Source organism: Oncorhynchus mykiss, chromosome 16 (genome assembly GCF_057628025.1).
Source record: "Oncorhynchus mykiss isolate SJ-2025 chromosome 16, ASM5762802v1, whole genome shotgun sequence".
Classification (NCBI taxonomy): Eukaryota; Metazoa; Chordata; class Actinopteri; order Salmoniformes; family Salmonidae; genus Oncorhynchus; species Oncorhynchus mykiss.
In genome coordinates this window covers 13410169-13434557 of record NC_143037.1, presented here as the reverse complement: position 1 = coordinate 13434557, position 24389 = coordinate 13410169, and the positions used below count along the sequence as shown (strand labels likewise).

Genomic DNA, 24389 nt, shown 5'->3' with positions numbered 1-24389 from the left:
ATGGCTCAGGGGAAAAAGAGACCAGCGGTCCCCCCTCCTGATGGGGGCTGGGGCTGGATGATTGTGGCCGGCTGCTTCTTGGTCACTGTCTGCACACGTGCCGTCACCAGGTAAGTCTGTCAGGAAGAGAGGGTCATGGAGTTCCCCCTAGCTTGGTCCTGACACAACTCTGAGAACTGTGGAGTGATAAGCCTGTGTGTTTATTTTACAGTATAAGTGGGCGTACCATCAAATCAGATTATCAGCATTTGTTTTTACATGTTTAAGTACAGTTACGTTTGTGGGACACGTTATAATGTCAAACAAAACTTAACCATACTATCAGGTATGAAGGTAAGAGCCAGATGCAGACCACGTCGAATAAACAATAGTTTAATATTCCAACAGGGGCAGACAATAAACAGGATAAGGCAGGTAGGGGTCAGTAAACCAGAGGCGGGGCAATGGTACCGGCCGGTAGGCAGGCTCAGGTTCAGGGTAAGGCAGAGGTCGGTAATCCAGAGAGGGGCAAAGGTACAGGTCGGCAGGCAGGATCAGGGGCAGGCAGAGTGGTCAGGCAGGTGGGCTCGGAATCAGGACAGGCAAGGGTTAAAACCAGGAGGGAGAGAAAAGAGAGACTGAAAAAAGCAGGAGCTGAGACACAAAACGCTGGTTGACTTGAACAAACAAGACAAACTGGCAACAGACAAACAGAGAACACATGTATAAATACACAGGGGATAATGGGGAAGATGGGTGACACCTGGAGGGGGGTGGGGACAATCACAAAGACAGGTGAAACAGATCAGGGTGTGACAGTACCACCACCTGGCGTCCTACCAGGGCACATACCTGGATGACCGGGGTGTCAGCGCTGAAAATCCGCAATGCGGCCTGTGTCCAGGATGTCCCTGGCAGTGACCCAGCACCTCTCTTTCGGGCCATAACCCTCCCAGCCAACAAGATACTGGAACCCCCAGACCCGATGTCGAACCTTCAGGAGACGCATCACCGTGTAAGCCGGTTGGCCGTCGATGAGATGGGGGAGAGGGTTGGACCTGGAAACGGGAGACAAAGGGCTGTGAGACATGGGTTTGACTCTGGACACATGAACGGTGGGATGTATACGAAGGGTACGGGGAAACAGAAGATGAACAGCAGAGGGGCTAATGATCTTGGAGATGGGGAAAGGGCCGATAAACCGGGGGGAGAGTTTGGGGATTCCACTCGGAGGGGCAAATCCCGGATGGATAGCCATACCTTCTGCTCGAGACGATACCGGGAACCGGGTTCCGATGGTTATCCGCTTGTCATCTACACCTGGAGGTGGTCTTGAGGAGGGCGGACCGGGCTCTCCTCCAGGCATGGCGACAGTGGCGGACAAACATCTGGGCAGAAGGTATGCCGACCTCCTCTTCTTGCTCAGGGAAGAGCGGGGGCTGATATCCCAGGGAACACTCAAACGATGATATGCCCGTGGCAGACCAGGGAAGGGTGTTGCGGGCGTGTTCCACCCACACCAGCTGCTGGCTCCAGGTGGTGGGGTTTGGTGGAGACCAGGCAGCTCAGGATGGTCTTGAGGTCCTGGTTGAGGTCCTGCTCCAACTGTCCATTAGACTGGGTGTGGACCCCTGTGGACAGGCTGGCCGACGACCCAAAGAGGGTGCAGAACGCCTTCCAGAACCGGGATGAGAACTGAAGGCTGCGGTCAGAGACCATGTCCACGGGCAGTCCATGGATCCGGAAGATGTGTTGCACCATGAGCTGGGCCGCGTTGAAGCGGTGTTTAAGGTCCCGGAACGCCCAGTCCGTGGCCGTGGCCCACGTGAACAGAACCTTGGTAGAGGTGAGGGCAGGGGGAGGCCAGGGTTCTGTAACCCTGGATAAAGCGGCGATAAAAGTGGGTAACTGTGGGTAACTCCCGAGCTGCAAGCTCGTCCTTAACCTCCTCCGAGACGCCATGCAGGAACATGTCGAAGAGTGTTTCCGGGTTCCACGCACTCTTCTCTGCCTACGTACGGAAATCCACTGCATAGTCGGCCACAGTGCGGGAATCCTACAGGAGCTGGATTAGCTTCCGGGCATCAAAGACCTTCCTCAACTCTCCCATGAACACCTCCAGGCTCGTGCATATGGTCGGCTCCTGTTCCCATACGGCGGTAGCCCAGGAGAGAGCCCTTCCAGACATCAGCGTGATGAGGTAGGCTATTTTGGAGCGATCAGAGGGGAAGGTGGGTGCTGAAGCTTGAAAATGAGGCCACACTGAGCTAGAAACGCCCAACACGTGCTCGGCTCTCCATTAAAGCATTCCGGCTCCCGGGAAGGTGAAGTGGCCAGTGGGGCGGCACTGCTAACTGCCGAGTTGCTGAGGGGTGGTGGGGTTACCACCGTGGTAGGCTGCCCCCCAGACCACCCGCTGAATTGCTCCAGCAGCATGTCCAAATAAAATCAAATTTTATTAGTCACATGCGCCGAATACAAGGTGTAGACCTTACAGTGAAATGCTTACTTACCCCTAAACAACAGTGCAGTTTAAAAAATATAGATAAGAATAAGAGATAAAAGTAACGAGTAATTAAAGAGGAGCAGTAAAAAAATAACAATATATTCAGGGGGGTGCCGGTACAGAGTCAATGTGCGGGGGCACCGGTTAGCTGAGGTAATATGTACATGTAGGTAGAGTTAATTAAAGTGACAATGCATAGATGAGGGGGGCAATGTGAATAGTCTGGGTAGCCATTTGACCAGATGTTCAGGAGTCTTATGGCTTGGGGGTAGAAGCTGTTTAGAAGCCTCTTGGACCTAGACTTGGCTCTCCGGTACCGCTTGCCATGTGGTAGCAGAGAGAACAGTCTATGACTGGGGTGGCTGGAGTCTTTGACAATTTTCAGGGCATTCCTCTGACACCACCTGGTATAGAGGTCCTGAATGGCAGGAAGCTTGGGCCCAGTGATGTACTGGGTCGTTCGCACTATCCTCTGTAGTGCCTTGCGGTCGGAGGCCGAGCATTTACCATACCAGGCAGTTATGCAACCAGTCAGGATGCTCTCGATGGTGCAGCTGGAGAACCTTTTGAGGATCTGAGGACCCATGCCAAATCTTTTCAGTCTCCTAGGTTTTGTCGTGCCCGCTTCACGACTGTCATGGTGTGCTTGGACCATGTTAGTTTGTTGGTGATGTGGACACCAAGGAACTTGAAGCTCTCAACCTGCTCCACTGCAGCCCCGTTGATGAGAATGGGGGTGTGTTCGGTCATCCTTTTCCTGTAGTCCACAATCATCTCCTTTGTCTTGATCATGTTGAGGGAGAGGTTGTTGTCCTGGCAATACACATGGCCAGTTCTCTGACTTCCTCCTTATAGGCTGTCTCTTTGTTGTCGGTGATCAGGCAACAAACACAACACACTGTTGTGTCTTCGGCAAATTGAATGATGGTGTTGGGAGTCGTGCCTGGCCGTGCTGTCATGAGTGAACAGGGCGTACGGGAGGGGGCTGAGCACGTACCCCTGAGGGGCCCCTGTGTTGAGGCTCAGCGTGGCGGATGTGTTGTTACCTACCCTTACTACCTGAGGGCGGCCCGTCAGGAAGTCCAGGATCCAGTTGCAGAGGGAGATGTTTAGTCCTAGGGTCCTTAGCTTATTGTTGAGCTTTGAGGGCACTATTTTGTTAAATGTTGAGCTGTAGTCAATGAATAGCATTCTCACATAGGTGTTCCTTCAGTCCAGATGGGAAAGGGCAGTGTGGAGTGCAATAGAGACTGCATCATCTGTGGATCTGTTGGGGTGGTATGCAAATTGGAGTGGGTCTAGGGTTTCTGGGATGATCGTGTTGATGTGAGCCATGACCAGCATTTCAAAGCACGTCATGGCTACAGACGTGAGTGCTACGGATCAGTAGTCATTTAGGCAGGTTACCTTAGTGTTCTTGAGCACAGGCACTATGGTGGTCTGCTTAAAACATGTTACAAAACTATTACAGACTCGGACAAAGAGAGAGGTTGAAAATGTCAGCGAAGACACTTGCTAGTTGGTCAGCGCATGCTCTCAGTACACATCCTGGTAATCCGTCTGACCCTGCCAGCCTTGCGAATGTTGACCTGTCTAAAGGTCTTCCGGTACAGCTGGTGCTCTCATGCATGTTTCAGTGTTATTTGCCTCGAAGCGAGCTTAGAAGTTGCTTAGCTCGTCCAGTAGGCTCGTGTCACTGGGCAGCTCTTGACTGTGCTTCCCTTTGTAGTCTGTAATGGTTTTCAGGCCCTGCCACATCCGACGAGCGTCAGAGCCGGTGTAGTACGACTCGATCTTAGTCCTATATTGACGCTATGCCTGATTGATGGTTCATCGGAGGGCATAGCGGGATTTCTTATAAGCTTCCGGGTTAGAGTCCTACTCTTTGAAAGCGGCAGCTCTAGCCTTTAGCTCAGTGCGGATGTTGCCTGTAATTCATGGTTTCTGGTTGGGGTATGTACGTACGGTCACTGTGGGGAAGACGTCATCAATGCACTTATTGATGAAGCAAATGACAGATGTGGTGTACTCCTCAATGCCATTGGAGGAATCCCGCAACATATTCCAGTCTGTGCTAGCAAAACAGTCCTGTAGCTTAGCATCTGCTTCATCTGACCACTTTTTTATTTATCTAGTCACTGGTGCTTCCTGCTTTAATTTTTGCTTGTAAGCAGGAATCAGTAGGATAGAGTTATGGTCAGATTTTGCCAAATGGAGGGTGAGGGAGAGCTTTGTATGCATCTCTGTGTGTGGAATATAGGTGGTCCAGAGTTATTTTCCCTCTGGTTGCAAATTTAACATGTTGATAGAAATTAGGTAAAACTGATTTAAGTTTCCCTGCATTAAAGTCCCCGGCTACTGGGCGCGCCGTCTTTGGGTGAGCGTTTTTTTGTTTGCTTTGAGGAATCGAGCTCATTCAATGCTATCTTGGTGCCAGCCTCTGACTGTGGTGAGATGTAAACAGCTACAAAGCATATAGATGAAAACTCTCTCGGTAGGTAATGTGGTCTGCAGCTTATCATGAGAAACTCTACCTCAGGCGAGCAATGGCTCAAGACTTCCTAATATATCGTGTACCAGCTGTTGTTTACAAAAATACATACACCGCTGTCCCTTGTCTTACCAGATGCCTCTGTTCTATCCTGCCGGGATGTCATATAACCAGCCAGCTGTATGTTGATATTGTCATTGTTCAGCCACGATTCCGTGAAGCATAAGATGTTACAGTTTTTAACGTCCTATTGGTATTTACTCTTCCTAATACCTCATCCATTTTATTATCCAAAGATTGCATGTTTGCGATCGCCTCCTACTCCTCAGAAGGCAGCCTGCCTTCCGGCCTATCTTTCTCCACATCCTTTTCACGCAGATCATCGAGGGTCAGGGCCTGTTCCCGAAGGAGCCGTATATCCTCGGACTCATCAGAGTCGTGAAAGAAGAAAAAGGATTCTGCTAGTCCTTGGTGAGTAATCACAGTTCTGATGTCTAGAAGTTATTTTCGGTCATAAGAGACTGTAACGGCAACATTATGTAAAAAATAGTAAAATAATAAACTACAAACCACGCAGATAAACAAACAAAAAAACACAATCAGTTGGGGACACGTAAAACGTCTACCTTCTTCTCCGGCGCCCGGTCATGGTGCTCAGCCAACGTTTGGACCCCTCCATCAGCCCACGAAGCAATTCCTAGTGCCTACCAATGGAGGCTCCTTGGGAGGAGATGGGTTGTGCAGCTGGCCCGGGTCTGCTGGGTCAGTCATGGCCAGTTCATACTCTCAGGTATGAAGGTAAGTCCCAGATGCAGACCGCGTCGAATAAACAATGGTTTAATATTCCAACAAGGAGAGGCAATAGACAGGACAAGGTAAACCAGAGGCGGGGCAATGGTACCGGCCGGTAGGCAGGCTCAGGTTCAGGGTAAGGCAGAGGTCGGTAATCCAGAGGGGGGCAAAGGTACAGGTCGGCAGGCAGGATCAGGGGCAGGGGCAGACAGAGTGGTCAGGCAGGTGGGCTTGGAGTCAGAACATGCAAGGATCAAAACCTGGAGGGCGAGAAAAGAGAGATAAGAAAAGCAGGAGCTGAGACACAAAACGCTGGTTGACTTGAACAAACAGGACGAACGGCAACAGACAAACCTTGAACAAAGGAATAAATACACAGGGGATAATGGGGAGGATGGGTGACACCTGGAGGGGGGTGGAGACAATCACAAAGACAGGTGAAACAGATCAGGGTGTGACACAAACTTGATGTAGGCTATCCATCCATTCTATAATGGTGGGCTATGTATTTAGTGTATGAGGTGAAAAGTGTTAAAAAATCTGTATTATCTTACACAGAAACATTGTACATCCTTTTCATTACAATTTTTTTTTGAATAATTGCACGGTTATAGTATGATACAAATGTTATTACATATGATGTAATGTTTATTCTATGTGATGTGGGTCTGGAAAAAAAATGCTTGTTACGTAAAGAACGTTATAAACCATTTCTAATACTTTTAAAATAACGGTTCTGTTCGGGAACAGTAAAGATCACTTTTGTTTCTGGTTCTGTTCCCAGAACCAGTTCCAAACTGTGTATGTAATATACATTACCAGTCAAAAGTTTTGATACACCTACTTATTCAATGGTTTTTCTACATTTCTGAAATATTAGTGAAGACATCAAACCATATGGAATCATGTAGTAACCAAAAAAGTGTTAAACAAATCAAAATATACAGTGGGGCAAAAAAAGTATTTAGTCAGCCACCAATTGTGCAAGTTCTCCCACTTAAAAAGATGAACGAGGCCTGTAATGTTCATCATAGGTACACTTCAACTATGACAGACAAAATGAGGGAAAAAAATCCAGAAAATCACATTGTAGAATTTTGTATGAATTTATTTGCAAATTATGGTGGAAAATAAGTATATGGTGGAAAATAAGTAAATATAATACTTTTTTGCCCCACTGTATGTTATATTTGAGATTCTTCAAAGTAGCCACCCTTTGCCTTGATAAAAGTTTTTCATACTCTTGACATTCTCTCAACCAGATTCATGAGGTAGTCACCTGGAATGTATTTCAATTAACAGGTGTGCCTGTTAAAGGCAAAGGGTGGCTACTTTGAAGAATCTCAAATATAAAATATTTCTTTAACACTTTCTTGGTTACTTCATGATTCCATATGTGTTATTTCATAGTTTTGATGTTTTCACTATTATTCTATAATAATAGAAAAAAGTTAAAATAAGGAAAACCCTTGAATGAGTAGGTGTGTCCAAACTTTTGACTGGTACTGTAGGTCAACTCTATATATAGTGCAACTTGGACTGAGTATGACATGAGAACAAGATTTACTAAAGTGACAAGAGGTATCTTCTGCCATCACACTCTCCAGTTCAGGTTACACTGGGTGCCTAGTAAACAACCTGCAGGTCAGTAGAAAGTCTTCAGTATAGGACTACAGTGAAGCACTACAGACCCTGACTGAGGATGGTTGTGTTTGAACATTTCCTCTAAAATGTAGTTTCAAGGTTTCACAATGTTTCAAGTTTTGTTACCGAGTGTACCCTCTAGAGTCTAACCCTGTCTAAGCTAGGGGAGGAGGGTTCTAAGCTAACATATGGAATTATTTTAAGATGGTCATACCAAAGATCATTTAGCTATTTGATTTTGAATTTTAAAACCCCTTAAGGTATAAAAACAAATATACAAAAAGTATTGAATGAAACATTGAATTTGGCATTTCTGCTATTAACCAATATAAACAAACCCATTGAATAACAGATTCACTACATGGACATTTGTTCTGAAGTGTCTGCCTTATATCTGAGAGATATAAGAATGAGAGGACTGATTTTCGGGATGTTTCATGGACTGAAAAACACGCTCTAGCTCTGCAACCTTTAATTGCAGATGCTGAAGGGCAATATTGGCGGATGCAGTGGATTGAGATGCAGCAAAAAAACACATATCTCTAGTTAAACAGATGGATTTTGATGGGGACATGTTGTATTATGTTAATTGGATTTCCTCGGGAGCGCGACCATTATAGGCCAAGGGTTAAATGGGATTTAATGAATTGCATTACTGAAAAAACTAGTTCAGTCAGGTTGCCTGTTGGGTGAGGGATAAAGAAGGAGATTATAGTCTCACATTTCCATCATGCAATCCTTTGTGTAGAATAGAATTAGAAAACAATCAAACAGGGAAGAGCATGTTTGTCCCTCCAACATTATTCAATAATTTGTAAACTGATTTTGCCGGCTCAGATTGTCACCTTGAGCCTTTACCCTATTGCACGTTGTGACTCTGCCAGATATAATCTAAAGTAGTAATTGGTCAGAATTGGAAGGAATGGGGAAAATTCCACCAAGGGTTTGAAAGTAACCCAAGGTAATACATCTAGGCAGTGAACTCCTGTTCCTCTGCTTTCTCGATATGCATCAGTGATCCTGAGATTCTTTTAGGTCTAGTGAGTGAGTTTAAACCCCTAAAACAGCTGTAGCAGACAGGGTGCGTACACGTTTTTGTGTGTGCGTGTGTGAGGAAACAGCAGGCTGACGGAGGCCTGCAGTGCGATAGGGGCCTGCCGTGCGATAGGTCCCCCATGTGTGTTCTCTGGCCAGTGCTGGAGAGGACATGAAAATCCGATGGCCGTCACATTCACAGTGAGTGATTTGTCTCTTATCGTCTGCGTGGTGCTAGTCCTGGACAGTTTGTACAGGTGCAGCCTTGCTGCAGACTCGGACGGAGGAGCTTGTGGCTCATTAACCCCCAAGCAGGCGTTCTTCCCACACGTCCCAGGCTTTTTACAGCTCTCCCCTCAGCTCCATGATTACACAATTCATTACAATTGCATCACTCCCTCTGACCACTCAGGTCATCACCATGTCTAGCTGGAGAAGAGTAATTACATAATTGAAGAAACCTCAGTGTGTTCCGAGAACATGTGCTGTATACACTCAGAAGTGTGTGTGTGTGTGTGTGTACCACAGGAGGTTGGTGGCACCTTAATTGGGGAGGACAGACTAGTGGTAATGAATGTGGCAGAATCAGTGGAATGGTATCAAATACATGAAACGCATGGTTTCCAGGTGTTTGATGCCATTCCCTTTTCTCCGCTATGGCCATTATTATGAGCCGTTCGTGTGTGTGTGTGTGTGTGTGTGTGTGTGTGTGTGTGTGTGTGTGTGTCTGTGTGTGTGTGTGTGTGTGTGTGTGTGTGTGTGTGTGTGTGTGTGTGTGTGTGCAACGTTGTATCATGTCAAATTTGAGTCAAAACAAACCACTAGGAAAAATATACCTATTTGAAATGTGCAAGATGGTTGTTATTTGTCATGATTTAGCTTCATCTTGAGCCTTTTCTTCTGTTCCAGATGCATCTCCATCTTCTTTGTGGAGTTTCAGATGCACTTTGGAGTGGACTATTCAGGGACAGCCTGGATCCACAGTCTGGTGGACTGCACCACTATGTTGTGTGGTAAGTCATCATGGCCCTCAGTCAAGTGCTGCTTCAGCAACAGTGATCTGGCTTCACGCTGGGCCTGGCATTGGCTTGCTCAATGCCCAGGGTAGTGATAAAATGAATTTGGTTCATTGGATGTAAACATAAAAGCTGTTAAAGGACTAAGGAGAAGTTAACTCAGTTTGACAACTAAAACAACTAGGTGTGATATTTGGTGCATCATTTCACTTCCAATTAGGACACATGATCAATCAATCAAATGTATTTATAAAGCCCTTATTATATCAGCTGATGTCACAAAGTGCTGTACAGAAACCCAGCCTAAAACCCCAAAGAGCAAGCAATGCAGTCGTAGAAGCGCGGTGGCTAGGAAAAACTCCCTAGAAAGGCCAAAACCTAGGAAGAAAACTAGAGAGGAACCAGGCTACGAGGGGTGGCCAGTCCTCTGCTGGCTGTGCCGGGTGGAGATTATAACAGAACATGGCCAAGATGTTAAAATGTTCATAGATGACCAGCAGGGTCAAATAATAATAATCACAGTGGTTGTAGAGGGTGTAACAGGTCAGCACCTCAGGAGTAAATGTCAGTTGGCTTTTCATAGCCGATCACTCAGAGTATCTCTACCGCTCCTGCTGTAGTCAACTCTAGAGAGTTGAAAACAGTAGGTCCGGGACAAGGTAGCACGTCCGGTGAACAGGTCAGGGTTCCATAGCCGCAGGCAGAACAGTTGAAACTGGAGCAGCAGTACGACCAGGTGTATTGGGTACAGCAAGGAGTCATCAGGCAGGCCAGGTAGTCCTGAGGCATGGTCCTAGGGCTCAGGTCCTCCGAGAGAAACAGAGAGAGAGAGAGAGAGAGAGAGAGAGAGAGAGAAAGGAGAAAAAGAGAGAGAATTAAAGAGAGCATACTTCATTTCACACAGGACACTGGATAAGACAGGAGAAATACTCCAGATATAAGACTGAAGACAATGTCATGTAAATGTGCTTTTTACAATCACACAGCAAAGTTACGGTATGCTTCAGTTGATAAAGTCACAAGCCGCTGACTGGCAGTGTGTAACTCAGTCAACCCATCGGTCAGTTTTTGCTGCTTCTCTTAGATTGGGATCTTTAACCCCTCTTACATAGGAAAGTATGAATGTTTTGGCTATTTTAGTTAGTCTCACCCAACTCTCCAGGATACACTGCTTTCTCTCATCTCCACCATGGAGATCTTCCTTGGATCTTTTGGACATGTTGATTGGCCTTTAATTTAAAAACCTTTTTGGTTGAAGGCATAGCATTGTTTCTTGTTAGTTTGTACACATTAGTGCAGTAGTATTTAAGAACAAAGTACTGACAACCCCTTGTCTGACTAAAGTAGACAGAGAGAGGAGGTTGCTTCTTTCCCTGTCGATTTAGCTCTTGAGAGAACAATGTTAGCAACACACAGACGTTAGCGACACACAGAGAACATCTTGAAATACCAAAACAGTGTTACAACCCTATGACCCCAACACATACGGAGTTTGTTTATTTTGCTTGCACCCAGTGAAATGTGATACTATGATAGAGACGGTAAAGGCATGTAAAAATAGACCTTTATGCTGACTCGTGTCAGCCATTATCAAGACTGACTTAGGTAACATGTTTAGGCAGGCGTATGCCAAGGCTAGTCAGCATGGGTCACAGAGGACTGCTGCGGATCACAAACCCCTCTCATGGGCTTGTATTAACTCACAGTATCAATGGTCCAAAGTGACACACATTTTAGTAAATGTTAACTTGCAACTATTTAATATGTGTTGAAATTAGCAGTGGGGTATCTTTTTGGAGCTGAACTTTTTGCTGAATTGGTGTTACTCCCTCTGTTCCTGAATCTGCATGTGTTTGTTCATGTCGAGGTGTGAGAGCTGTGGTAAAAGTCAAGAACTGGTTTGTCCTCATATTACCCCCTGCGCAATGACACATAAGCTTTTCAGTTATCAACCTGGATGTGTATTTTCCCCCTGCTCTTTTTTACTCAGCACATGACTCATCATATTTGTCAAATCAGAGTACAAGATGTACTTGGCATTGTACACCAACCACAAATCAATCATGATACACCTGTCTTTGGCAGAGGTAAAACAACTAAGAACATACTGTACTGAGTTTTGTAAGACTGTGTTCCGGAAACTATGTGCTCCGATCCAGTAACTCTAGTTGTATGAAACATTATATTCACAGTTTGCAATGTGACAATTTGAATAAGAGCGTTCAGAGTTAAATCCATGACTCCTCCTCATTAATTACCCTACTGCCCAAAAAACCCATAAATGTGAAAACACAGAGTTTTAGCCCGAGCCTGATACTCTGAGAATTGATTAGGGCAGCCGGGACTTGGTTTAGGCTTCCACAACCTTGTAGACGATGTGGCAGTTGCCGTGGTGAAACAGAAAGAGAACGTGCATCTGTAGCCTATCCTTTTCTCTGCTCTGATAGACAACATGCAACTCTCTCCATCCTTGCACTTTAACATTTATCTCAAATTATTTAATATGCCTTTTAGTTGTATTTTTTTCTTATAGGATTGTTCTGGTATGTAACATTATTTGCGGTTGAATAGGATAGAATAGAGACGGTAAAGGCACGTTGTTGGCGGTAGAATGCTGGCCTATAGAGCGCAGACGGGAACGCATCTGCGGTTTGATAAACAGACAGTAGCCCATTTAAGCCACCACATTGAAAACCAACTGAAATCTGTTCGGGAACATCAATATTGTCGATATAGTCTACCCTAACCAATGCATACAGTATATGCATAATAATGCAGTCCACAGTCAAAAATGATAGGCCTGCTAGAGTTTGTTTCACTAGCCTAAACCAATTATTTACCAAATTATTCAAAGACCTCTTAAAAGTGTGCTTTTATGTTTTGTTGCCGTGCGTAATATGCGGTAGGGCAATATATTGTACAAACGTTACGGCACAATCATGTTTTGTAATTTAGGCTTGGGCTCATAAAATATGTTTTTTATGTAGGGCTCTGGTAGGGTCTCATAAAATATTTTTTATGTAGGGCTCTGGTAGGGTCGGGCTTGAATTGTCTGACCAGATCAAAGCTCTTTGCCTATAGCATTTTTTTATTCTCATGCGTTCCGGTACCTCAGAGCCACCAAGCTATCCCCTCTCACGAGCACTGACTGTACTACTGTAGTGCAGCAGACAATCCCATATTAACATGTGTACTTTGTTGTGATTGACAGCTCCTCTAGGCAGCTTCATTGGGAACCGTCTGTCGTGCCGCATCGCTGTGATCCTTGGTGGCTTTCTGTCCTCCATCGGCCTGGTCCTCAGCTCTTTCGCTACCAGCCTGGAGTACCTGTACCTCACCCTGGGGGTCCTCACAGGTGGGTCCCCCCCAATGACTGTACAGTGCATTCGGAAAGTATTCAGACCCCTTGAGTTTTTCCATGGTACAGTCTTATTCTAAAATGTATCAAATATTTTTTTCCCCTCATCAGTCTACACACAATACCTCATAATGACAAAGCAAACATTTTTTTTTGTGTGTGTGTGTGTGTGTGTGTGCGTGCAAATGTATCATTTGAAAAAAACTGAAATATCACATTTACATAAGTATTCAGATCCATTACTCAGTACTTTGTTGAAGCACCTTTGGCAGCGATTACAGCCTCGAGTCTTCTTGGGTATGACACCACAAGCTTGGCACACCTGTATTTGGGGAGTTTCTCCCATTCCTTTCTGCAGATCCTCTCAAGCTCTGTCAGGTTGGATGGGGAATGTCGCTGCACAGCTATTTTCACGTCTCTCCAGAGATGTTCATCCGGGCTCTGGTTGGGTCACTCAAGGACATTCAGAGACTTGTCCCGAAGCCAGTCCTGCATTGTCTTGGCTGTGTGCTTAGGGTCGTTGTACTGTTGGAAGGTGAACCTTCGACCCAGTCTCAGGTCCTGGGTGCTCTGGAGCAAGTTTTCATCTAGGATCTCTCTGTTCTTTGCTCCGTTCATCTTTCCCTTGATCCTGACTAGTCTCCCAGTCCCTGCCACTGAAAAACATCCCCACAGCATGATGCTGCCACCACCATACTTCACCATAGGGATGGTATTGGCCAGGTGATGAGCGGTGCCTGGTTTCCTTCAGATGTGAAGCTTGGCAATGAGGCCAAAGACTTCAATCTTGATTTCATCAGACCGGAGAATCTTGTTTCTAATGGTTAGAGAGTCCATTAGGTGCCTTTTGGCAAACTCCAAAAGTTTGGCCAGCTCTAGAAAGAGTCTTGGTGGTTCCAAACTTCTTCCATTTAAGAATGATGTAGGCCACTGTTTTGTTGGGGACCTTCAATGCTGCAGACATTTTTTGGCACCCTTCCCCAGATGTGTCTTATTTAATCAATTTTAGAATAAGGCTGTAATGTAACAAAATGTGGAAAATGTGAAGGGGTCTGAATACTTTTCCGAATGCCCTATATATATATATATATATATATATATATATATATATATGAATGGACAAAGCCATCAAACATGTGACACCATTAATTCCTATGTGAAGACTCAATAGCTCATTTGAAGCCAAGGAAGTCGGTTGAGATGGCGTCTCACGTAGGAGATTTCTGTGGACACAACATGCACAGTTTGAGCTAATCCAGGAAGTGATGTTGCAGGCTAGCTCAGTGCTGTCCCCTTTATGGCACTTTAAATCCAATGTATTATTATTATTATTATTATTATCATTAGGGCACCTATACATCATGCAAATAATGTAATTCAGGGACAAAAGGAATGCCCTAGTATGTCTCATAGAAAAACAACAAAAACCTTATCGTCTTTGAATTTACAGGTATTGGATTTGCCCTCTGCTACACCCCTGCCATAGCCATGGTGGGCTCATATTTCTGTGAAAGGAAAGCCCTGGCGTACGGGATCGCCATGTCAGGCAGTGGCATCGGGACCTTCATCCTGGCCCCTGCCGTCCAGATACTCATAGAGCACTACTCATGGCGTGGGGCCCTGCTCATCCTAGGGGGTGTTGTTGCCAACCTGTGTGTTTGTGGGGCATTACTGCGCCCTATCACTCTGAAAGAAGAAGAGGAGGCTCATGGTCCAATCCCGTTGGACACCGAGTGTGGATATGGGGTGAAAGCTCCGGTGGTTAGCATGTTAGAGGAATCACTGGCGATCAACAACAACAACAGCCACCGCTGCTTCTGCTTCCAGTCCATGCAGGAGTACTGCTTCCTGCTCATGCCTGACTTCCTGATGCTGGCAGTGAGCTTCTTGTTCCTAGCCAGTGGCTGCAGTCTGCCCTTCGTTTACCTGGTTCCGTATGCACTGGACGTGGGTGTGACCCACCACCAGGCCGCCTTCCTCATGTCCATCCTGGGGGTCATTGACATCGTGGGGAACATCACCTTCGGCTGGCTCGTAGACAGGAGGTAAGCCAAAGTTTTAAAGATGTTGTTCCATTGAGTATGCCAACACAATATAGGTATTTTCATTCCACGAATCACCCTTGCTCTTTAATAGGCCGGCATTCCTTTATTCGGACCAGAAGACAGGTTCAAAACATACCTTTATTAGGCCTGGAAGACAGGTTCAAAACGTACCTTTATTAGGACCGGAAGACAGGTTCAAAATGTACCTTTATTAGGACCGGAAGACAGGTTCAACCTTATTTGGACCGGAAGACAGGTTCAACCTTTATTTGGATCGGAAGACAGGTTCAAAACTTACCTTTATTAGGAACGGAAGACAGGTTCAAAATGTACCTTAATTTGTTGCGTTGTCTCTTTCTTTAGGTCTTTGTGTGAAAATGAGAAGCTATGCATTAACATAGATATGGGTCCAGCCTTTTCTTATCCAGTAAAGATTCATATTCAGAGTGTTTAACAGTCACATGTAGAGTTTTCAGTCATTTCTTGTAATCTCACCTTTTAGTGAACTGTTTGTCACCCAGTTTTACTCTAACGAAATGGAGCTGTTACCCAATTGTATCTTGAAGATAAAGCTGGTTTCCTCTGACAAGCCATTGGATGTTAAGCCGCCAATCGTTCAGAAGGTCAACATGAAAAATCTGTGTTTTCAGACTGATTGTGTTCACTGTTTTTCTCACCCCCAGGTGCCTGAAGAAGTATCGTAATGTGTGCTACATGATAGCAGTGGGCATGGAGGGGGTGTGCTGCCTCTTCATCCCTCTCCTGCGGACGTTCGCCCTGCTGGTGCCTTTCTCTGTGTTTTATGGGTACTTTGATGGCGCCTACGTTGCCCTCATACCTGTGGTGACCTCGGACATTGTGGGGACACATAACCTCTCCTCCGCCCTAGGGATTGTCTACTTCCTACATGCCATTCCTTACCTGCTCAGCCCTCCAATAGGAGGTAAGTACTAACCAATCGTAGAACAGGTGGTGTACAAAAGAGATAGCGGTAAATGTCTCCACGTTGTTTGCTGATCGCAAAAGTGGTCTTTATGAAAGCTCTTAGTGGTACAAGACCACATTTGCAAGTTGTAAACAATTAGTAGACATTTAACTTCTTTCTGGACCTCCCATATACTCCCTCTGATCAAGTAGAGTAAGCCTGCTGGTCTCTTTGAACAAATTCAACAGAAAACAATCTCACTTACAGTAACCTTATGTAATTCTAAAGTGACCCAATTATTCAGTCCTGATTCTGAAATGATTTGTAGTTGCTGACTAAACCTATTCCTGGACTAAAAATCTATTTCAATGGAGAACTTCCATCTGTGTCTGGGAAACTGGCCTGAAGAGTACACCATTGATGTTTCATTGGTCAATTAATGACCAATGTTGCAAAAGTTTACCTTTGGATGATAATGTTTTGTCAAGGATGTATCTTGGTATGAACAATACCCCATCAATGCTTGATTGGTCAATTAATGACAAAAGTTGCAAATGTTCACGTGACGTTACTTTGAAAATATTGTTTCATAAGTGCAGCAATAGTTTGTTAAATTACCCACCAGTGTACGTTTACTGAATAAAATGATTAATTATGAATGTATTAACACATGCATTAGTCAGGAAGTCCACAAGACATGCGTTTTTTTTCTTCCATCAAGTGAAAGCCAAAGTCAATGTTCATACCTCATTCCTCCTCCTCCTCGCTCTGCAGGCTGGCTGGTTGACACCACAGGCACCTACACGGCCACCTTCTTCCTCAGTGGCTTTGCCCTCATCTCCAGCTCCCTGGTCATCAGCACGGTGACGGGGATACGCCACTGTCGCAGGACCCAAAAGCACAGAACCAAAAATAAAAACACAGACCCCAAACAGGAGCCTTGCCGATCAGACTTCTACACAGCCTCAAGTAAAGATGTGAACCCTTCAGTCAACACAGCAAATTCTTAACATTGGACGCTTTTGTGTAATTATGCATTTGTTTTGTTAGAATATCAAAGCACATTGAAGATTATGAGAAACGGTCATCAACTGGTACACATAATCTAGCGTGATAGTTCAGAATTGGGAATGACTTCCCTCAGATGCTAAATGGACACTAAATGGAAGGCACAGTGCCTTGCGAAAGTATTCGGCCCCCTTGAACTTTGCGACCCTTTGCCACATTTCAGGCTTCAAACATAAAGATATAAAACTGTATTTTTTTGTGAAGAATCAACAACAAGTGGGACACAATCATGAAGTGGAACGACATTTATTGGATATTTCAAACTTTTTTAACAAATCCAAAACTGAAAAATTGGGCGTGCAAAATTATTCAGCCCCCTTAAGTTAATACTTTGTAGCGCCACCTTTTGCTGCGATTACAGCTGTAAGTCGCTTGGGGTATGTCTCTATCAGTTTTGCACATCGAGAGACTGAATTTTTTCCCCATTCCTCCTTGCAAAACAGCTCGAGCTCAGTGAGGTTGGATGGAGAGCATTTGTGAACAGCAGTTTTCAGTTCTTTCCACAGATTCTCGATTGGATTCAGGTCTGGACTTTGACTTGGCCATTCTAACACCTGGATATGTTTATTTTTGAACCATTCCATTGTAGATTTTGCTTTATGTTTTGGATCATTGTCTTGTTGGAAGACAAATCTCCGTCCCAGTCTCAGGTCTTTTGCAGACTCCATCAGGTTTTCTTCCAGAATGGTCCTGTATTTGGCCCCATCCATCTTCCCATCAATTTTAACCATCTTCCCTGTCCCTGCTGAAGAAAAGCAGGCCCAAACCATGATGCTGCCACCACCATGTTTGACAGTGGGGATGGTGTGTTCAGCTGTGTTGCTTTTACGCCAAACATAACGTTTTGCATTGTTGCCAAAAAGTTCAATTTTGGTTTCATCTGACCAGAGCACCTTCTTCCACATGTTTGGTGTGTCTCCCAGGTGGCTTGTGGCAAACTTTAAACAACACTTTTTATGGATATCTTTAAGAAATGGCTTTCTTCTTGCCACTCTTCCATAAAGGCCAGATTTGTGCAATATACGACTGATTGTTGTCCTATGGACAGAGTCTCCCACCTCAGCTGTAGATCTCTGCAGTTCATCCAGAGTGATCATGGGCCTCTTGGCTGCGTCTCTGATCAGTCTTCTCCTTGTATGAGCTGAAAGTTTAGAGGGACGGCCAGGTCTTGGTAGATTTGCAGTGGTCTGATACTCCTTCCATTTCAATATTATCGCTTGCACAGTGCTCCCTGGGATGTTTAAAGCTTGGGAAATATTTTTGTATCCAAATCCGGCTTTAAACTTCTTCACAACAGTATCTCGGACCTGCCTGGTGTGTTCCTTGTTCTTCATGATGCTCTCTGCGCTTTAACGGACCTCTGAGACTATCACAGTGCAGGTGCATTTATACGGAGACTTGATTACACACAGGTGGATTGTATTTATCATCATTAGTCATTTAAGTCAACATTGGATCATTCAGTGATCCTCACTGAACTTCTGGAGAGAGTTTGCTGCACTGAAAGTAAAGGGGGCTGAATAATTTTGCACGCCCAATTTTTCAGTTTTTGATTTGTTAAAAAAGTTTGAAATATCCAATAAATGTTGTTCCACTTCATGATTGTGTCCCACTTGTTGTTGATTCTTCACAAAAAAATACAGTTTTATATCTTTATGTTTGAAGCCTGAAATGTGGCAAAAAGTCGCAAAGTTCAAGGGGGCCGAATACTTTCGCAAGGCACTGTAAATACAGTAATTCTGCCGTAACCAGATAAACTTTAGCCAAAATATGGACTTTAAATAATCTCTCTATCATGCCTGTGATGCTATTTTTTTATGTGCCTTTCTTTTTCAGGGTTGACATGATTGCCAATTAAAATTGAACTAAGGAAGTTGATCAATTTTAATATCACTGAAGATTCTGACAGGGTTATAGTGCCTTTCTGTAATAGATTATTTCTGAAGTGGACAGTCTTCATGTTTTTTCGTAATACCTTATTTTGACAAGAGAGGGCAGTCATGATCCAAGGCCAGTGTGGGATGGCTCCTTTGTAAAAGTCTATTCACAGCTGAAGGCCGTTTTTTTTTTCTTGAGCAGATGGTCAGGGAAGACCAAAGAGATATAGTATTTGAGTCAAACAGAATCATTTCGAACCTTGATTACAATACAAATGATTACACAAATACATATGCCACTCTATGCGTGGGAATACTTGGGAATAGATTTAATCAATTAAAATGACTTTCAGCTGATTTTCTGGTGATTTTACAGTATTTTATGTCCAACAACATTTTTTTTTTAAACATTGTATATATACAGTACCATTAAAAAGTTTGGACACACCTACTCATTCAAGGGTTTTTCTTTATTTTGACAATTTTCTACATTGTAAAATAATTTTGAAGACATCAAATATATGAAATAACACATACATCATGTAGTAACCAAAAAAAGTGATAAGCAAATCAAAATATATTTTATATTTGAGATTCTTCAAAGTAGCCACCCTTTGCCTTGATGACAGCTTTGCACACTCCTGGCATTCTCTCAACCAGTTTCACCAGGAATTATTTTTCCAACAGTCTTGAAGGAGTTCCCAAATATGTTGCGCACTTGTTGGCTGCTTTCAACTCATCCCAAACAATTTCAATTGGGTTGAGGTCGGGTGATTGTGGAGGCCAGGTCATCTGATGCAGCACTACATCACTCTCCTTCTTGGTCAAATAGCCCTTACACAGCCTGGAGGTGTGTTGGGTCATTGTTCTGTTGAAAAACAAATGCCAACCAGATGGGATGGCGTATCACTGCAGAATACTGTTGTAGCCATGCTGGTTAAGTGTGCCTTGAATCCTAAATGAATCACAGACAGTGTCACCAGCAAATCACCACCACACCACATTACACCTCCTCCTCCATGCTTCACGGTGAGAACCACACATGCAGAGATTATCCATTCACCTACTCTGCGTCTCACAAATACATGGTGGTTGGAAACAAAAATCTCTAATTTGGACTCATTAGACCAAAGGATAGATTTCCACTGGGGTAATATCCATTGCTCGAGTTTCTTGGCCCAAGCAAGTCTCTTCTTCTTATTGGTGTCCTTTAGTAGTGGTTTCTTTGCAGCAATTTGACCATGAAGGCCTGCTACACACAGTCTCCTCTGAACAGTTGATGTTGAGACGTGTCTGTTACTTGAACTCTGTGAAGCATTTATTTGGGCTGCAGTTTCTGTGGCTGATAACTCTAATGAACTGCGGCAGAGGTAACTCTGGGTCTTCCTTTCCCTTGGCGGTCCTTATGAGAGCCAGTTTCATCAAAGCGCTTGATGCTTTTTCGACTGCACTTGAAGGAACTTTAAAAGTTCTTGAAATTTTCCGGATTGACTGACCTTCATGTTTTAAAGTTAGGATGGACAGTGATTTCTCTTTGCTTATTTGAGCTGTTCTTGCCGTAATATGGACTTGGTCTTTACCAAATAGGGCTATTTTTTGAGGGTGCAGCCCCCTATCCACATCGACGGGACAGTAGTGGAGAAGGTGGAAAGTTTAAGTTCCTCGGCGTACACATCACGGCCAAACTGAAATGGTCCACCCACACAGACAGCATGGTGAAGAAGGTGCAGCAGCGCCTCTTCAACCTCAGGAGGCAGAAGAAATTTGGCTTGTCACCAAAAACACTCACAAACCTTTACAGATGCACAATCGAGAGCATCCTGTCGGGCTGTATCACCGCCTGGTACGGCAACTGCTCCGCCCATAACCGTAAAGCTCTCCAGAGGGTAGTGAGGTCTGCACAACACATCACCAGGGGCAAACTACCTGTCTTCCAGGACACCTACACCACCCGATCTCACAGGAAGGCCAAAAAGATCATCAAGGACAACAACCACCCGAGCCACTGCCTGTTCACCCCGCTATCATCCAGAATACGAGGTCAGTACAGGTGCATCAAAGCGGGGACCGGGAGACTGAAAAAAATCTTCTATCTCAAGGCCATCACACTGTTAAGCAGCCATCACTAACATTAAGTGGCTGCTGCCAACATACTGTCTCATCTCAAGCCACTTTAATAATGAGAAATTGATGTAATAAATGTATCTCTAGCCACTTTAAACAATGCCACTTAATATAATGTTTACATACCCTACATTACTCATCTCATATGTACTGTATATACTGTACTCCATACCATCTACTGCGTCTTGCCTATGCCGTTCGGCCATCGCTCATTCATATATTTTTATGTACATATTCTTATTCATTCCTTTACACTTGTGTGTATAAGGCAGTTGTTGTGAAATTGTTAGGTTATATTACTTGTTAGATATTACTGCATGGTCGGAACTAGAAGCACAAGCATTTCGCTACACTCGCATTAACATCTGCTAACTATGTGTATGTGACAAAGAAAATTGGATTTGATTTGATTTAAACGCAAAGTGAGTGAACAGAAGAAAAATCTAAATCAAGTGCATATTTGGTGTGACCGCCTTTTGCCTTCAAAACAGCATCAATTCTTCTAGGTACATTTTCACAAAGTCAAGGATTTTGTTGGCATGTAGTCAGGTGTATGATTAAAGAATTATACCAAACAGGTGCTCATGATAATCAATTAAATATGTAGGTTGAAGCACAATCATTAACGGAAACAGAAACAGCTGTGTAGGAGGAATAAAACTGGGTGAGGAACAGCCAAACTCAGCTAACAAGGTGAGGTTGCTGAAGACAGTTTACCATCAAAAGTCATACACCATAACAAGACTGAGCACAACAACAAGACACAAGGTAGTTATAGTTATAAATTCCAAGGCAGACAGGGGTTTCCAGATGTGCTGTCCAAGCTCTTTTGAAGAAGCACAAAGAAACAGGCAACGTTGAGTTTGTAGACACAGTGGTCGGCCAAGGAAACTTACTGCAGCAGATGAAAGACACATCATGCTTGCGTCCATCCCTTCACAATCGGAAGATGTCCTGCAGTGCCATCAGCTCAGAATTGGCAGAAAACAGTGGAATGCTGGTACACCCATCTACTGTCCCGAGAAGTCTGGTCAAAAGTGGCCTTCATGGAAGACATGCGGCCAAAAAGCCATGCCTCCAACATGGACACAAGGCCAAGCGACTCAAATATGCACGAAAACACAGGAACTGGGGTGTAGAAAAATGGCAGCAGATGCTCTGGACTGATGAGTCAAAATTTGAAATATGTGGCTATAGCAGAAGGGAGTTTGTTCGCCGAAGGGCTGGAGAGCAGTACATGAATGAGGGTCTGCAGGCAACAGTGAAGCATGGTGGAGGTTCCTTACAAGTTTGGGGCTGCATTTCTGCAAATGGACTTCGGGATTTGGTCAGAAAGAATGGTCTCCTCAATGCTGAGAAGTATAGGCAGATACTTATCCATCATGCAATACCATCAGGGAGGCATCTGATTGGGCCCAAATTTATTCTGCAGCATGACAACGACCCCAAACATACAGCGAAAGTTATTAAGAACTATCTTCAGCGTAAAGAACAAGGAGTCCTGGAAGTGATGGTATGGCCCCCACAGAGTCCTGATCTCAACATCATCAAGTCTGTCTGGGATTACATGAAGAGAGAGAAGCACCTGGGGCTGCATAAATCCACAGAAGAACTGGGGTTAGTTCTCCAAGATGTTTGGGTAAACCTACCTGCCGAGTTCCTTCAAAAACTGTGTGCAAGTGTACCTAGAATAATTGATTGTTTTGAAGGCAAAGGGTGGTCACACCAAATATTGATTTGATGTAGATTTTTCTTCTGTTCACTCACTTTGCATTTTGTTAATTGATAAACATAAACTATTAACATGTCTATTTTTGAAAGCATTCTTACTTTACAGCATTTTTCACACCGGACTAAATATTTTGCACAGCACTGTATATACTACCGCTCAAAAGTTTGGGGTCACTTAGAAATGTCCTTGTTATGAAAGAAAAGCCCCCAAAAATTGTTCATTAAAATAACATTGAATTGATCAGAAATACAGTGTCGACATTGTTAATATTCTAAAGAAAAAGCCATATCTCCGACTGGCCAATAAAAATAAAAGATTAAGATGGGCAAAAGAACACAGACACTGGACAGAGGGACACTGGACAGAGGAACACTGCCTAGCCCAGCATCCCGGGGGCGCCTCTTCACTGTTTGCGTTGAGACTGGTGCTTTGCGGGTACTATTTAATGAAGCTGCCAGTTGAGGACTTGTAAGGCGTCTGTTTCTTAATAAACTAGACACTAATGTACTTGTCCTCTTGCTCAGTTGTGCACCGGGGCCTCCCACTCCTCTTTCTATCCTGGTTATAGCCAGTTTGTGCTGTTCTGTGAAGGGAGTAGTACACCGCGTTGTACGAGATCTTCAGTTTCTTGGAAATTTCTCACATTGAATAGCCTTCATTACTCAGAACAATAATATACTGATGAATTTCAGAAGAAAGATCTTTGTTTCTGGCCATTTTGAGCCTGTAATCGAACCCACAAATGCTGATGCTCCAGATACTCAACTAGTCTAAAGAAGGCCAGTTTCATTGCTTCTTTATACAGAACAACAGTTTTCAGCTGTGCTAACATAATTGCGAAAAGGTTTTCTAATGATCAGTTAACCTTTTAAAACGATAAACTTGGATTAGCTAACACACAAAGGGGGAAGCTTGCAAGCCAAAAAACACCATCCCAACCGTGAAGCACGAGGGTGGCAGCATCATGTTGTGAGGGTGCTTTACTGCAGGAGAGACTGGTGCACTTCACAAAATAGATGGCATCATGAGGCAGGAAAATTATGTAGATATATTGAAGTAACATCTAAAGACATCAGTCAGGAAGTTAAAGCTTGGTCGCAAATGGTTCTTCCAAATGGACAATGACCCCAAGCATACTTCCAAAGTTGTGGCAAAATGGCTTAAGGACAGCAAAGTCAAGGTATTGGAGGTGCCATCACAAAGCCCTGACCTCAATCGTATAGAAAATGTGTCGGCAGAACTGAAAAAGCGTGTGCTAGCAAGGAGGCCTACAAACCTAACTCAGTTACACCAGCTCTGTCAGGAGGAAAGGGCCAAAATTCATCCAACTTATTGTGTGAAGCTTGTGGAAGGCTATCCGAAACGTTTGACCCAAGTTAAACAATTTAAAGGCAATGCTACCAAGTACTAATTGAGTGTATGTAAACTTCTGACCCACTGGGAATGTGATGAAAGAAAAAAAAGCTGAAATAAATCTTTCTCTCTACTATTTTTATGACATTTCACATACTTAAAATAAAGTGGTGATCCTAACTGACCTAAGACAGGAAATATTTACTAGGATTATACGTCAGGAATTGTGAAAAACTGAGTTTAAATGTATTTGGCTAAGGTGTATGTAAACCTCCGACTTCAACTGTAGATATTCCATTAAAAATCAGCCGTTTCCGGCTACAATAGTCATTTCCAACATTAACAATGTCTACACTGTATTTCTGAACAATTTTATGTTATTTTAATTGACAAAAAAAATGCTTTTATTTAAAAAACAAGAACATTTCTAAATGACCCCAAACT

At 44.0% G+C, this 24389-nt stretch overlaps 1 protein-coding gene across 1 annotated transcript; it reads left to right on the top strand.

Moving 5' to 3' along the window:
* On the top strand, positions 1–19177 carry LOC110491395 (monocarboxylate transporter 12-B-like). Its single transcript, XM_021564804.3, has 6 exons — positions 1–110; positions 9357–9460; positions 12675–12818; positions 14272–14866; positions 15550–15809; positions 16566–19177. The coding sequence occupies exons 1-6, from the start codon at positions 1–3 to the stop codon at positions 16799–16801; spliced, it is 1449 nt and encodes a 482-aa protein (XP_021420479.3). The 3' UTR covers positions 16802–19177.
* Positions 19178–24389: the final 5212 nt, after the last annotated feature.

Bases quoted from the DNA above. Each gene is read 5' to 3' on its own strand.
- LOC110491395 (XM_021564804.3), top strand. From the start codon at position 1: ATGGCTCAGGGGAAAAAGAGACCAGCGGTCCCCCCTCCTGATGGGGGC. The intron at 12,819-14,271 runs GTGGGTCCCCCC...TTGAATTTACAG, and splicing joins CACCCTGGGGGTCCTCACAG to GTATTGGATTTGCCCTCTGC. The intron at 15,810-16,565 runs GTAAGTACTAAC...CTCGCTCTGCAG, and splicing joins GCTCAGCCCTCCAATAGGAG to GCTGGCTGGTTGACACCACA.